General features: G+C 33.0%; 1 protein-coding gene across 2 annotated transcripts in view; it reads left to right on the top strand.

Annotated features, from left to right (window-relative positions):
• LOC139493078 (diacylglycerol lipase-alpha-like) overlaps positions 1-13,764 on the top strand; it is a 73,545-nt gene that overhangs the window by 56,468 nt on the left and 3,313 nt on the right. For both annotated transcript variants that reach the window (XM_071281223.1, XM_071281222.1), the window contains 6 exons: positions 1,874-1,954; positions 2,587-2,729; positions 3,488-3,556; positions 4,221-4,293; positions 8,081-8,280; positions 9,406-9,544. In XM_071281223.1, the coding sequence (XP_071137324.1) occupies positions 1,874-1,954; positions 2,587-2,729; positions 3,488-3,556; positions 4,221-4,293; positions 8,081-8,280; positions 9,406-9,544 (705 nt within the window). The remainder of the gene's footprint in view (positions 1-1,873; positions 1,955-2,586; positions 2,730-3,487; positions 3,557-4,220; positions 4,294-8,080; positions 8,281-9,405; positions 9,545-13,764) is intronic.

Here is a 13,764-nt window from a genome sequence, read left to right as displayed (position 1 = left end):
TGTTAAGTATTAACAGATTTAAAGGCTGATGCTGAGATTCTACCTTTAGACCCTATAAAGGAAGATTGGGTTGGACATAAGGTAAAGTTTGTTTGTTAAGTATAAACAGATTTAAAGGCTGATCCTGAGATTCTACCATTAGACCCTATAAAGGAAGATTGGGTTAGACATAAGGTAAGGTTGTTTGTTAAGTATAAACAGACTTAAAGGCTGATGCTGAGATTCTACCATTGGACCCTATAAAGGAAGATTGGGTTGGACATAAGGTAAAGGTTGTTTGTTAAGTATAAACAGATGTAAAGGTTGATGCTGAGATTCTACCATTAGACCCTATAAAGGAAGATTGGGTTGGACATAAGGTAAAGGTTGTTTGTTATTAAAGTATAAACAGATTTAAAGGCTGATGCTGAGATTCTACCATTAGACCCTATAAAGGAAGATTGGGTTGGACATAAGGTAAAGGTTCTTTTTTAAGTATAAACAGATTTAAAGGCTGATGCTGAGATTCTACCATTAGACCCTATAAAGGAAGATTGGGTTGGACATAAGGTAAAGGTTGTTTGTTAAGTATAAACAGATGTAAAGGTTGATGCTGAGATTCTACCATTAGACCCTATAAAGGAAGATTGGGTTGGACATAAGGTAAAGGTTGTTTGTTAAGTATAAACAGATTTAAAGGTTGATGCTGAGATTCTACCATTGGACCCTATATAGGAAGATTGGGTTAGACATAATGTAAGGTTGTTTGTTAAGTATAAACAGATTTAAAGGCTGATGCTGAGATTCTACCATTGGACCCTATAAAGGAAGATTGGGTTGGACATAAGGTTAAGTTGTTTGTTAAGTATAAACAGATTTAAAGGCTGATGCTGAGATTCTACCATTAGACCCTATAAAGGAAGATTGGGTAGGACATAAGGTAAAGATTGTTTTCTTAAGTATAAACAGATTTAAAGGCTGATGCTGAGATTCTACCATTGGACCCTATAAAGGAAGATTGGGTTGGACATAAGGTAAAGGTTGTTTGTTATTAAAGTATAAACAGATTTAAAGGCTGATGCTGAGATTCTACCATTAGACCCTATAAAGGAAGATTTGGTTGGACATAAGGTAAAGGTGGTTTGTTAAGTATTAACAGATTTAAAGGCTGATGCTGAGATTCTACCATTAGACCCTATTAAGGAAGATTGGGTTGGACATAAGGTAAAGGTTGTTTGTTATTAAAGTATAAACAGATTTAAAGGCTGATGCTGAGATTCTACCATTAGACCCTATAAAGGAAGATTGGGTTAATGGACTTAAGGTAAAGGTTGTTTGTTAAGTATAAAAATATCTTTCAGTCAATCATAACCACAAAGTTTAATTGATCAAGTAAAGAAAAAAAGATGCCACTGCAACATAATAGTATTTTTTAGATAACAACAGAAATGATGTAGTATGGAGATTTTGTGAGATTTAAACAAAAAAAGAACATCTTTAATAAAGGAATGATACATCAACAGAAAACATCTACAACACAACAAAAAGATATTTTAATTTGGAAAACAGAAATATCACATTACACAACAAGACACATCAACAACAAAAAATAAACCTATGTATTAATTACTTTCACAAAATTAATTCGTACACTTAAAAACTTTAATCAAAGGAAATCACACACTATATATTGGTGTTCTTTATCTCAAGGCATAGTGATGGCTTCAACACAGAATTAAAACTTACACCTAACTGTTAAAGACAAGCTCCAGTTAGACCAGGTTACCAGTTTAACTAGATACTGGTAACATTCTAGACCAATTGAAATATAAAAATGAAAGCATCAAAACAACATATATGTTCAACTAAATTTGGCTTTTTTCTTTTTCTAAAGGGCATGGTTCATGCAGCTGTTTACATTAAGAAGAAGATAAAAGAAGATATGGTTTTATCACAGGCATTTGGGAAGTGCTCTGTAAGATTTATCTTGTAGCTGTAACTTTAACCTAGTTCTTGTTAAGACTTCATTATGTCTTTATTTGTTTTAATATGGTTAATTTTAGAGTGCCAGAAGGGGTATAAAGTGAACATTGAATTAAAAATGGAAATGGGGATTATGTCAAAGAGACGAACAACCCGACTAAAGAGCAGATAATAAACAAAGGCTAACAATGGGATCTTCAATACAGAAAGAAAATCACGAACCCAGAGGCGTGCTTTCAGCTGGCCCCTAAACAAAAATGACTTAAATGTGTACTAGTTCAGTGATAATGGACGTCATACTAAACTCTGAAATTTAAAAGAATACAAACAAAATTCTCAATAGATTTAATCACCAGGTAAGGAAGACAGATACAGGTGTGCATCTTGTGTGTTATATTTATAGACATTTTGTTTATATGGATTAGACCGTTGGTTTTCCCGTTTGAATGGTTTTACACTAGTAATTTTGGGGCCCTTTATAGCTTGTTGTTCGGTGTGAGCCAAGGCTCCGTGTTGAAGGCCGTACTTTAACCTATAATGGTTTACTTTTTAAATTGTTATTTGTATGGAGAGTTGTCTCATTGGCACTCACACCACATCTTCCTATATCTATTTATTCTTCAGGAGATTGGAGCAGAGAGATATGATCTTGTATTAGTTGGACATTCTTTAGGTGCAGGAGCAGCAGTCATACTAGCCATACTACTACAGCAAGAATATCCTGGATTACATTGTTACGCTTACTCCCCTCCTGGGGGCCTCCTAAGGTTTGTATACTACAACAAGAATATCCTGGATTACATTGTTACGCTTACTCCCCTCCTGGGGGCCTCCTAAGGTTTGTATACTACAACAAGAATATCCTGGATTACATTGTTACGCTTACTCCCCTCCTGGGGGCCTCCTAAGGTCTGTATGCTACAACAAGAATATCCTGGATTACATTGTTATGCTTACTCCCCTCCTGGGGGCCTCCTAAGGTTTGTATACTACAACAAGAATATCCTGGATTACAGTGTTACGCTTACTCCCCTCCTGGGGGCCTCCTAAGGTTTGTATACTACAGCAAGAATATCCTGGATTACAGTGTTACGCTTACTCCCCTCCTGGGGGCCTCCTAAGGTTTGTATACTACAGCAAGAATATCCTGGATTACAGTGTTACAATTACTCCCCTCCTGGGGACCTCCTAAGGTTTGTACAGCATTTGTCATTGTCAGTTAGATGTCTGAGATAACTTGTTAAAAATAATCATGTAATGAATTCAGAAGTAAAAATGCTAATTTTACATTTGTATAGAGCATATGGAGCAATCTTTAAGGTAAATTACATTTTTTTGTCTGGTAGGGAAACATTTAAATATTGATAAGGTCGTCAAGAGTGAGTACATACACATAAAACGCTGCCAACATTGTATACTTAGAGATGTGGTCACACACTAGCTTTTCAAAAGTTGGCAGGAATGCATCAAAGATGCTAGTACACCTTCAAAAGTAAAAGTTAATGACATGTTTTGTATATTTTAGTGAAACTTGTGTAGAGCAGACCAAATCCTTTATAACTTCTGTTGTCGTGGGTAAAGATGTTGTACCAAGGTAGTTATTTTTTTTTATATTTGATGTGTATACAACAGACATTAGGGTAACTTGAAATAAATTGTTATACAATGAAGCAGTCAAGTAAAATTAATAGAGGAAAATGTGGTATGAGTGCCAATGAGACAACTCTTCATCAAAGTCACTATAAGTAAAAGAAAACCAGTATAGGTCAAAGTACAGTCTTCAGAGCCTTGGCTCACATGGAACAGCAACCTATAAAGGGCTAAAATAAATGACTAGTGTAAAACCATTTTAAAAACCTGGATAACCAACATTTTAATCTATATAAAAAATAAGGAACGAGAAATACGTATGAACCACATCAAGACATCAAATGACAACAACTTAACACCAAGTTCAAAACTTAGGACAGGTGCAAACAAGTGCAGTGTGTTTTAATAGATGCCAACCTTCACCCTTATCTTAAGTAATAGTGTAACATCACAACATAGAAAGACACACTATGAAATATCAATTTTAATGGCTTAACTCAATCAAAAGGCATATTAACAAAAACAAGACAGTCTTTTGCCCTTTAAGGGTTGGAATTCATGACCTCTAGTACTTCAGGTGTGTATGCTACAACAAGAGGTCATGGGTTATCCTGCTAAATTCTTACCTCCCCCCTATAACCTTTGACTTGTGTATTTTTGTATTACAGAATAGGACTGTTTCAAATGGAAGTACTGCGTACAGATTTAATCAATGTTATAAAGATGAGTAATAACTCAAAGGTAATGTTCTTTAGAGACAATTCTATTAGAGTTATTAATAATTATTAAACACAGAATGTAGCATAAACATAAATGAGACAGACATGTGATAAAGGCTATTGAAGAACTTTTGGCAATCAAAAATTTATAGGACGTACATAGAAAAAGTACAGTACAGTAAAAGATTAGGACTTCTTAAAAGTATAAGAACCACACAGAAAAGTCCACAGGATTAGTCAAGACAAATGTGCAGAAAAACCCAACAGAAAAGGTCACAATATGGATTGAAAGAATTGTATGAAAGGCTGTTCATGTCAAAAACCGGATAAAGTAACATGTTAACATTTAACGCGATAAAATTACATTTAACTATAAAATAAATACAGTTTTAACGTGTTATTTAATTATTTAATGCATTAAGCACCGCAGTACAAGCAATGATCGAAAATACTTTCTTCTTTCACCTTAACAACATTTTAAGGGGTCAGATTTTACTCAAAACTTCCTAAATGAAATGGCCACGTGTGTCATTACTTTGTCAATTAACGCGATAAAGTTAACAGATTTTCAGTACATTTTTAATATTATCATCCTTAATCACTCATCGGTTAAAATAAGAATTAACGCGTTAAATGAAGGTTTAAAACGTTAAAACAGGGTTCATCAACGTGCTATGGGAAATACATACAAATGACTTCTTTTAGAGAACCACTGAATTGAATGAAACCAAACATGCCATGAATGTTCCTTATGAGGTGCTGACCAAGTGTTGTTACTTTGTAGCTGATCGATCATCCAAGATGGCCGCCATCGGGGGACTTGGTTTAACATAGGACCCTATGGGAAATACATACAAATGTCTTCTTTTAGAGAACCACTGAATTGAAGAAACCAAACATAGCATAAATGTTCCTTTCTTAATGAGGTGCTGGCCAAGTGTTGTTACTTTGTAGCCAAATTTTATCTTTTTATATGATTTCAAAAACCCAAGTAGAATCAGGTGAGCCATCTAGGCTCTTTGAGAGCCTCTAGTTTTTGTCGAGCCTGCAACTTTTGTTGCAGAAAGCTCGACATGGGATAGTGATCCGGCGGCGGCGGCTACGGCGGCTACGGCGGCGGCGTTAGCTAACTTTTTAAAAGCTTTATATTTTAGAGGGTGGAAGACCTGGATGCTTCATACTTTGTATATAGATGCCTCATGTTACAAAGTTTCCGTCAGTCACATGTCAAATGTCCTTGACCTCATTTTCATGGTTCAGTGACCACTTGAAAAAAAAGTTCAGATTTTTTGTAATGTTGAATTCTCTCTTATCATAAGTAATAGGATAATTATATTTGGTATATGCGTACCTTGCAAGGTCCTCATGCCCGTCAGACAGTTTTCACTTGACCTCGACCTCATTTCATGGATCAGTGAACAAGGTTAAGTTTTGGTGGTCAAGTCCATATCTCAGATACTATAAGCAATAGGTCTAGTATATTCGGTGTATGGAAGGACTGTAAGGTGTACATGTCCAACTGGCAGGTGTCATCTGACCTTGACCTCATTTTCATGGTTCAGTGGTTATAGTTAAGTTTTTGTGTTTTGGTCTGTTTTTCTCATACTTTATGCAATAGATCTACTATATTTGTTGTATGGAATGATTGTAAGATGTACATGTCTAGCGGGCAGATGTCATCTGACCTTGAGCTCATTTTCATGGTTGAGTGGTCAAAGTTAAGTTTTTGAGTTTTGGTCTTTTTATCTAATACTATATGCCATAGGTCAACTATATTTGGTGTATGGAAATATTTTATGATCTATATGTCAGTCCCGCAGGTTTTATTTGACCTCGACCTCATTTTCACGGTTCATTGCTCAGTGTTAAGTTTTTGTCTTTTGGTCTATTTTTCTTAAACTATAAGTAATAGGTCAACTATATTTGTTGTATGGAAGCATTGTTAGCTGTACATGTCTGCCTGGCATGGTTCATCTGACCTTGACCTCATTTTCATGGTTCATTGGTCTTTGTTTAGTTATCTTGGTTAATGCTAAGTTTATGTGACAGTTTTTAATAAAGTTTTATACTTAGGACTATCAACATAATATCAATAATTAGTAAAGAAGGCGAGACATTTCAGCGTGTGCACTCTTGTTTATAGATTAGACTGTTGGCTTTCCTATTTGAATGGTTTTACACTAGTAATTTTTTTGGATGCTCTATAGATTGCTGTTGGGTGTGAGCCAATGCTACACCTTGAAAGCTGTAATTCATTTCCGAGTGTGCTAAATGTTATCTTTGGATTGGTGTCATCTTCTTAAATTGTGTTTTTTGTGATATAATTTCATTTGCAGCACTCGTTTTTGGTAGAAAATCGTGTAAAACGATGTATCAGAGTTCATGTTGTTCAAGATACCTGTTACAAATAGAACATTAGAACTTGTATGGTTTCTAGTTAACAAACAGTGTTTGCTATTTAGAAATCTCATTTGTTAAAGAGAATGGTTTAATCTTGAGAGGAAGACAAATTCTAATGCGATTATTTTGTATCAATGGTTCCGATTGGATGACAGTTAGTGTAAAATTCTCTATCTCCTTGTCTTTAACTAAGGAAGCCGACATTTTGAATTGCTGAATGTATTGACATGTAATTTGTACAATAATAAGCCAAAAAACTCGCATGTTGCACCTAAAATCTTCTTTTTATCAAATTTCATCACATTCTGAAGCGGCACAGAAGCCAGAAAACCCCCGGTGTTTATGTTTGACGTCGGAAGCATATATATGACATCACCTAGTGTAGGGACCAAGGAAGATAACATCTTTTCGTGGAATTTTCTTTGATGAAGATTTTACACTGAAATAATGATTGAAATTAAATTATGAACTTGTTTTGCAATAGAATAGAGATAACTATATTGTATTTGAAGCTTTGCGGACGTCCATCGGTAGTTTAACTGTCGCAAATACTGTTAACCTGTCTCCGCTACGTGTCGCCAGGTAAACTAAATTTCCAACAGTAAAACTACTGATTGACGTCCTTAAAGCTACAAATACAATACAGTTATCTCTTAAATGTAATACTTTCATTATCCTCCTCGTCTGTAATGTTCAGGACACCATGATACTCCAAATAATGCGAACAGATCATAGTATTCGTTACCAAAATTATTCCGTAACTCCATCTTACCATGCTTTAAGGCGTGAAACGATTTTTTAACACGTTAATAAGGTTTTAACGCATTAAAGTAATGTATCGTAGCAACATAATTGTGTTGAATTTAACACGAAAATGTGATTCATTATGACACATGTGGCCAGTGCGACGGGTATTTTATCTTATTTTAAAAGATAAAGGTCTTTTTTTTAAAAGTCTTGTTTTAACGTGTTAAAACTTTATTTATTGCATTAAGTAAGTAAGTAAGTAAGTAAGTAATGACTTTATTTAAAGAGGGTGACTCAATTAGCTTTCGCTAATCTACCTTGAGCCCCTCACATTAAATGTGATTTTATCGCGTTAAATGTTAACGTGTTACTTTGACATGAACAGCCTTCCATACAATTGTACAGACAAACCACACTGACACTTCAACAGGCTTCTAAAAAAAATATATAGATAAAATATAATATCAAAAACAAAAAATACTATGCCATGTTGTTGACAAAATTTGCTGGATTTCTAGCAAGCTGAAAGACATATGATATTTCTATACTTGTAATTAGTTACATATTATTATGTTAATAAACATTAGAATATTTCGTTCTCAAACAACCTTCTGAAATATGTGTAATTGGTCAATTTCTGAACCTGAAATGTTGTATTACAGTGGAAGATAATAATGAAAGGTATATGTTGTGGTTCCTCTGAGACAGATAAGATGAACCTTGAACAAGTCCGAAATGAAATAGAAGAACGAAATCTCCATGCCCATCCATCAGATGATGACATCACACTCGTAGCTCATACACCGCTGTATCCTCCCGGTAAAATTATACATGTGGTGAGGAGTCATCCTAAAAATAATGGGTAAGAATATCTTAGCAACTGACAAGTATAAAGATGTATATAACACTTTATAAATTGACCTTGATGAGGGATGTAAAGGATGTATAACTGACCTTGATGAGGGATGTAAAGGATGTATAACTGTTTAAACATAGAAAAAAAATTTGTTTCATCAGCAATGCATTTGAATGATTACTTTTATGTGCAAAGTTTTTTTAATATGAAAAACCAGTATATCGACTTTCTGCACTCACACACCTGTAATCAAAGGAGATGAAAAGCTCAGAAAAATTCTAACCATACAGAAATACTTCTACTGTAAGATTTTTCTGAAGCTGAAGGTTAGTTTACTGAAATAGCTTCTACTTGTTTGTTTAGTCAATAACGATGAAAATCATTAATGTAGAATTTTGGCATTTTGTGCAATAGCCTTTCTTAAGGAAGTTCGCTTCTCAGTTTCAAAATGATTAACTATTCAAAACACTAGTTTATACTGATAGGGGATTAATATAGGAATCCAAAGAGCAAAAAAGAAATATAGGTCACCGTGCTTGTTTTCGAGATATTAGCCAGTGACTTTTTTGCAGGAAAATATTCTCTCTGGACTTCATAGCTTTATGATCTTTATCATTGACAAGTTTAAGTTTTAAAAAACTATTAAAAAATAATTAAAATTTGATAAGACTTTAACAGATGGCTTATCATTATATATGTAAAAGATTTACGAAAAGAAAAATGGGGGTCACTAGAAATAATTTTTCTTCAAGGCATTCAAATGGATAAATCCAGAGGATTCCGAAAATCTGACAAAAAATCCAAAACATGACAAGCCAGCTTCCTTACACTACTTTTAAAGCAAGGAACTGTTATCTTTCAGTAATATCACTCTGTTGGTAAAGTTGCTCCCGAATATCACTCTGGCCAAGACACCTATCAGCCTCTTGTAGTCCTTAGGTTCAATAAGTAGGGTCACAAGATGGGCAAATCTTTGTTTTTCCAAGGGGTATCAAACTTATAAACTGAATTATTTTCACATTTAGATCAAGACTGTTTTTTCGTACATTGAGTCATGTATGTACTTGATAAATCTAGGTAAATAGAGGTGAAAATGCATGCTTTATAAAAGATCTTATTCTTTATTAACAGGTCAAGTCTATGTTGTGGTAATAATGAACCTGTGTACCAAGCTATCTGGGCTGACAACAGAAGTTTTGATGAAGTGATTGTCTCCCCTACAATGATAAACGACCATATGCCTGATTATGTTATGGATGCATTGGAGAAGGTATAAACAAAAATCCAATTGTTTGATGGTAATTGTACGCTCTTGAAGGTCATTGGTATTGTTTGGTTGCTGTTGTCTAGTGATTTAAACAACATTTGATCTCTTTCTTCTAGGCTGAGAGAGATAATCAAAAGAAACTGGTGTTTTCTATTATTTTTGTTTTAAATACATTTCTTATAAACAAAATTACACATATTCCATTTACTAGTTATTTACATGTCAATACTGAAACAAAAACACTTAATGTATCTCATGACAAACCTCAAAGTTATATAATCTTTCGTATGGAGTTTGTTTTTTAAGTTAGGGCTGTGTGTTGCTTATTATGATATAGAGACATGGTCACAACAGAGCAGTTAGTCACCTGACACACCCATTAGAAAGAAGAAAACTCTGAATTATTTCAAAATATCATATTGAGGTCATCATGATCCCCTTAAACTCAAATCCTGGATCAATCCCATATTAACTAGGAAAATTATTGTTTTTAAAGGAAATAAGTACTAAATGACATGGATTTCTGATGCCTAACACACATTTCATTATTTGATTTTTACCTAGTACTTTTATTACTTTATGTTTTTCTTCCCTATACTACGAGCATAAAGATTGTCTTAATAATACATAAATAAAACAAAAAGCAATTTGGGATGAGAAATTGTACTGATCAGTTTATTAAATGTAACACTACAGTCCAACCAACAGTCTTTAAAGATCATTTTCTCCAAAACTACTCAATGGATTTTTGAAATCTTTAACTCATTTTAAAGCTGAAATATTAGTCCTTCTTAATCTGTAGATAAATTTATTTTTGGTATGAATAATCTCAAAATATAGCTCATTAATTGCCCAAAAAGTGGTCTTCCAACTTGGATGAAAATGGCACATTCAGGTCAAATGGTAGTAAAAATTAGTTTTCATCACTTTAGCCAACCATTCACAAACTACGAAACCGTGTTTCAGATTTTTGATATATGCCTCCAGTAAGAAGATATATTGATTTAACTGCTAGGTGCCAAACCTCACATCACCTTTCATCTTTGGACACCTATATATAAATTCATTTGGAAACAAATTATCCAAAAACTGGGACACAGTATTGTAGATAATACTCCTTTTAATCACATGTATCAAAGTCAAACCAAAAGGGGTACCCATAAAGTTTCTATTTTAATTTTTTGCTAACAATTCTCATGAAAAATTGTTCTGAGAAATGACCTAAAAACTGAATTCCCCCCTTAGAACCCCTATAAATGCTACATCAATACAAAAATTCAACAGAGAACACCCCAGGAGTGTTCTGACACCATTATTTTACCAATAGAACCACACACTTTGTGTCTTTGATGCTCTAATACTGTGAATTTTGCATTATGTGTAAAATGACCAACACTAACTTGGCATTTGGCGGGAGTTTGATGTCACAGATTTGACCAACATCTGTGATGAAGTGGTTATAGATAGACAAAGCTCCTCCTTTGTCCAGAAAATCTAAGATAAGAGAATAACAAGAATGACTAGCTGCATATAATCAATATTTAATATTGTCACTATAAAGAATGGTTTTCATTTGTATTTTAAAAAGAAATATACTATGAAATTAGCTAGAACATTAAAATTATGCAATAAAAGACATGTTCAGAAAAAAAATCAAGACCATACCCGTCCTGAAAATAGACTGTTCCACATGATTTTTGAGTTTTATGGAATCAATAAAGTAGTAGGTCCAGTAAGGACCGATTTTGGCCTCAAATTTCAGGTTCATCTAACGAAAGATTTTGAACACTTTTTAAACACTTAAGTGTCTATTTCAGTTGATTCAATTAGCTTATGTGAAATATTTTAATTGATGAAGTCATTACAAATGCTCCGATTCAAGCTTAGATATAAAAAATCTATCAAATATGCCAAAAAATGCCACTTTTCAGATGTTTTTTGTCAAAAATGAAAGTGGCCGCATTTGTGTTCATCCTCAACCTTTATATATGTTATGTATTATCATCAAATACAACTTACATTTCAATATTAAGAATGAACACAAATGCGGCCACTTTCATTTAAGACGGAAATCGTCTAAAATTTAACTAAAATGCTATAATTGTGAAGATTTCAGTAATTTAGCATGACTTAATGATGCTAGTACCAGATATATATGCGTTGTATTGTCAAAAACAGCCCATGTCTATGTTGCAGAAGCATTCTACTTTCCAATAAATAATTAAAAGTTTACATTTTAACAATTTTATAAAGCTGCTATATTTTGAGGCCAAAAAGGGGTACTCCTTTCACATAAACTGAAAATTGGTTAAAATGCCTAAAATCCTAACAGATGATTCAGAGATATTCTTCTTGTTTGTAGTAAGAACATTAAAAGTCAGAGGCTTTCAAAGATATTTTCACATTCTTATCCATACATATAGTTTTGTTTAATTTGGTTAGATTTTTTCCCTTTAGATTTTCTCCTTTTCATATCTTTCTCTTTTGAATTCTCTGTTTACTTACATGTAATATAAATTACTTTTGTTGCAATAAACATGATACAATGAGATAAGACCACACTATTTATCTTGTGATCAGGGATTAATATAGGAACTAGCTCATTTTTAGCACAACCACTCAAATAATACAACAATAATCTATCAGTGGGAGAATATAACCATTATAAAATAATTTTCTTAGATCAATATTTAGAAATTTCTTGATTTTAGAGAGTAAAAAAAGTCTAGATGAAATTGATGAACATAAGTAATTAATATGGCCTGTCCAGGACAGATTAGAGTCAATTCTAACACCTAAAAGTTTTTCAATTGATGATATTTGAAGAATATTATTCTCAATAGTTAGAACTGGTTCTGCTTGATTTAAACGCAGCCTTTGTCTTGTACTTATAACCATACATTTATGAACATGCTATTTTCATGACACCATTTTTCAACACATTGGAGATCATCTTGTACTTTTAATTGCATATCACCAATAGTCTTTCCTGATGTATGCATAGTAGTTATAAGTTCATTATCAAATTGCTCCCTGTTGTGATGTGATAATGACTTTGGGATTATTTTAAATTGTGCAGAATAATATTTACTTCAAAATTATATGTGATAAAAAAAAATATCTTAAAAAAATCACTGTTAGAATGTAGTGCTACCTTAACTTGTCATGTAAATCATGGTCTCCAAAGCTCGACTGAATAAAAAGGTTCGATAAAAAAATAACTCTATTTAATAACATATCATGAATGCAAAATATACGTGTTGATCTAATCAGTGAATTTTCTCAACAAGAGAAAAGGCGCAAAAAACAGATAAATATGTTTAAAAAGGGAAAAACTAAGTTTCAGCGTATGCAAACATTTATACGCCAAATTAAGAAATGAATATATAGAGTTCTTTGAAGTTAAATATTCTTTTGACTTATGAAAAATTACAAGCTTGCCAGACATTATAGAAAAAATATTTACCGCGGTATAAAAACACAACAAACAGTTATATTTCTTTGTGTATTGACTTATATAGATGTGGTCGTCTTTCATGGTAAATTTAAACTTGTCTACTGCTTAAAATATATTGAATTACTTCCCTTGATATGCTGATGTTACAATATATACTACACAATTACAAATATTTGGTTTATATAACATTTAATACTGATAACAAGAACAGAAACAATTTATTTAGGGATCTGAATATAACTGAGATAATTTTATTTAATAGTTGCACATATTTTGCCATTTCTACAAATGTTAATGACCTCACTCTTTGTAAAATCAATTCTTCATCGGGTTAGAAACTATTTAGGAGTATGGTTGATTTTTCTACTCTTTATACTATTTGTAGAGATAAAGTGCTTTCTAGCACCTTTTAATGAAATTATACTGAATTAAATAGGTCAATCAAACATCCTCTGGGGGTAGTAATCATTTAGAATTACACATATGTGACCTCAGCACAAAGATATCTAAAAACAAGTATTATATTGACAAAACTACATAAACTATTTCAGTCAAATTTTAATGAATGAAATGAAATGTGGCTAAATGTAATTTAGTCAGCAACCCAAAAACATAATAACTCCATTATTTGACCAGGAAAGGGAAGGGTTGAGTGCTTGCAAAGATGTTCAACCACACCACATAATACAGTTCTGTCTGTCCCAAGTCAGGAGCTTGTTATTTAGTAATAGTTGTATGATGTGGTTCTACGTCAGTCATATTTGTA

This window comes from Mytilus edulis, chromosome 10 (genome assembly GCF_963676685.1).
Source record: "Mytilus edulis chromosome 10, xbMytEdul2.2, whole genome shotgun sequence".
NCBI classification, from domain to species: Eukaryota; Metazoa; Mollusca; class Bivalvia; order Mytilida; family Mytilidae; genus Mytilus; species Mytilus edulis.
This window is presented reverse-complemented; position numbering and strand designations above follow the sequence as displayed.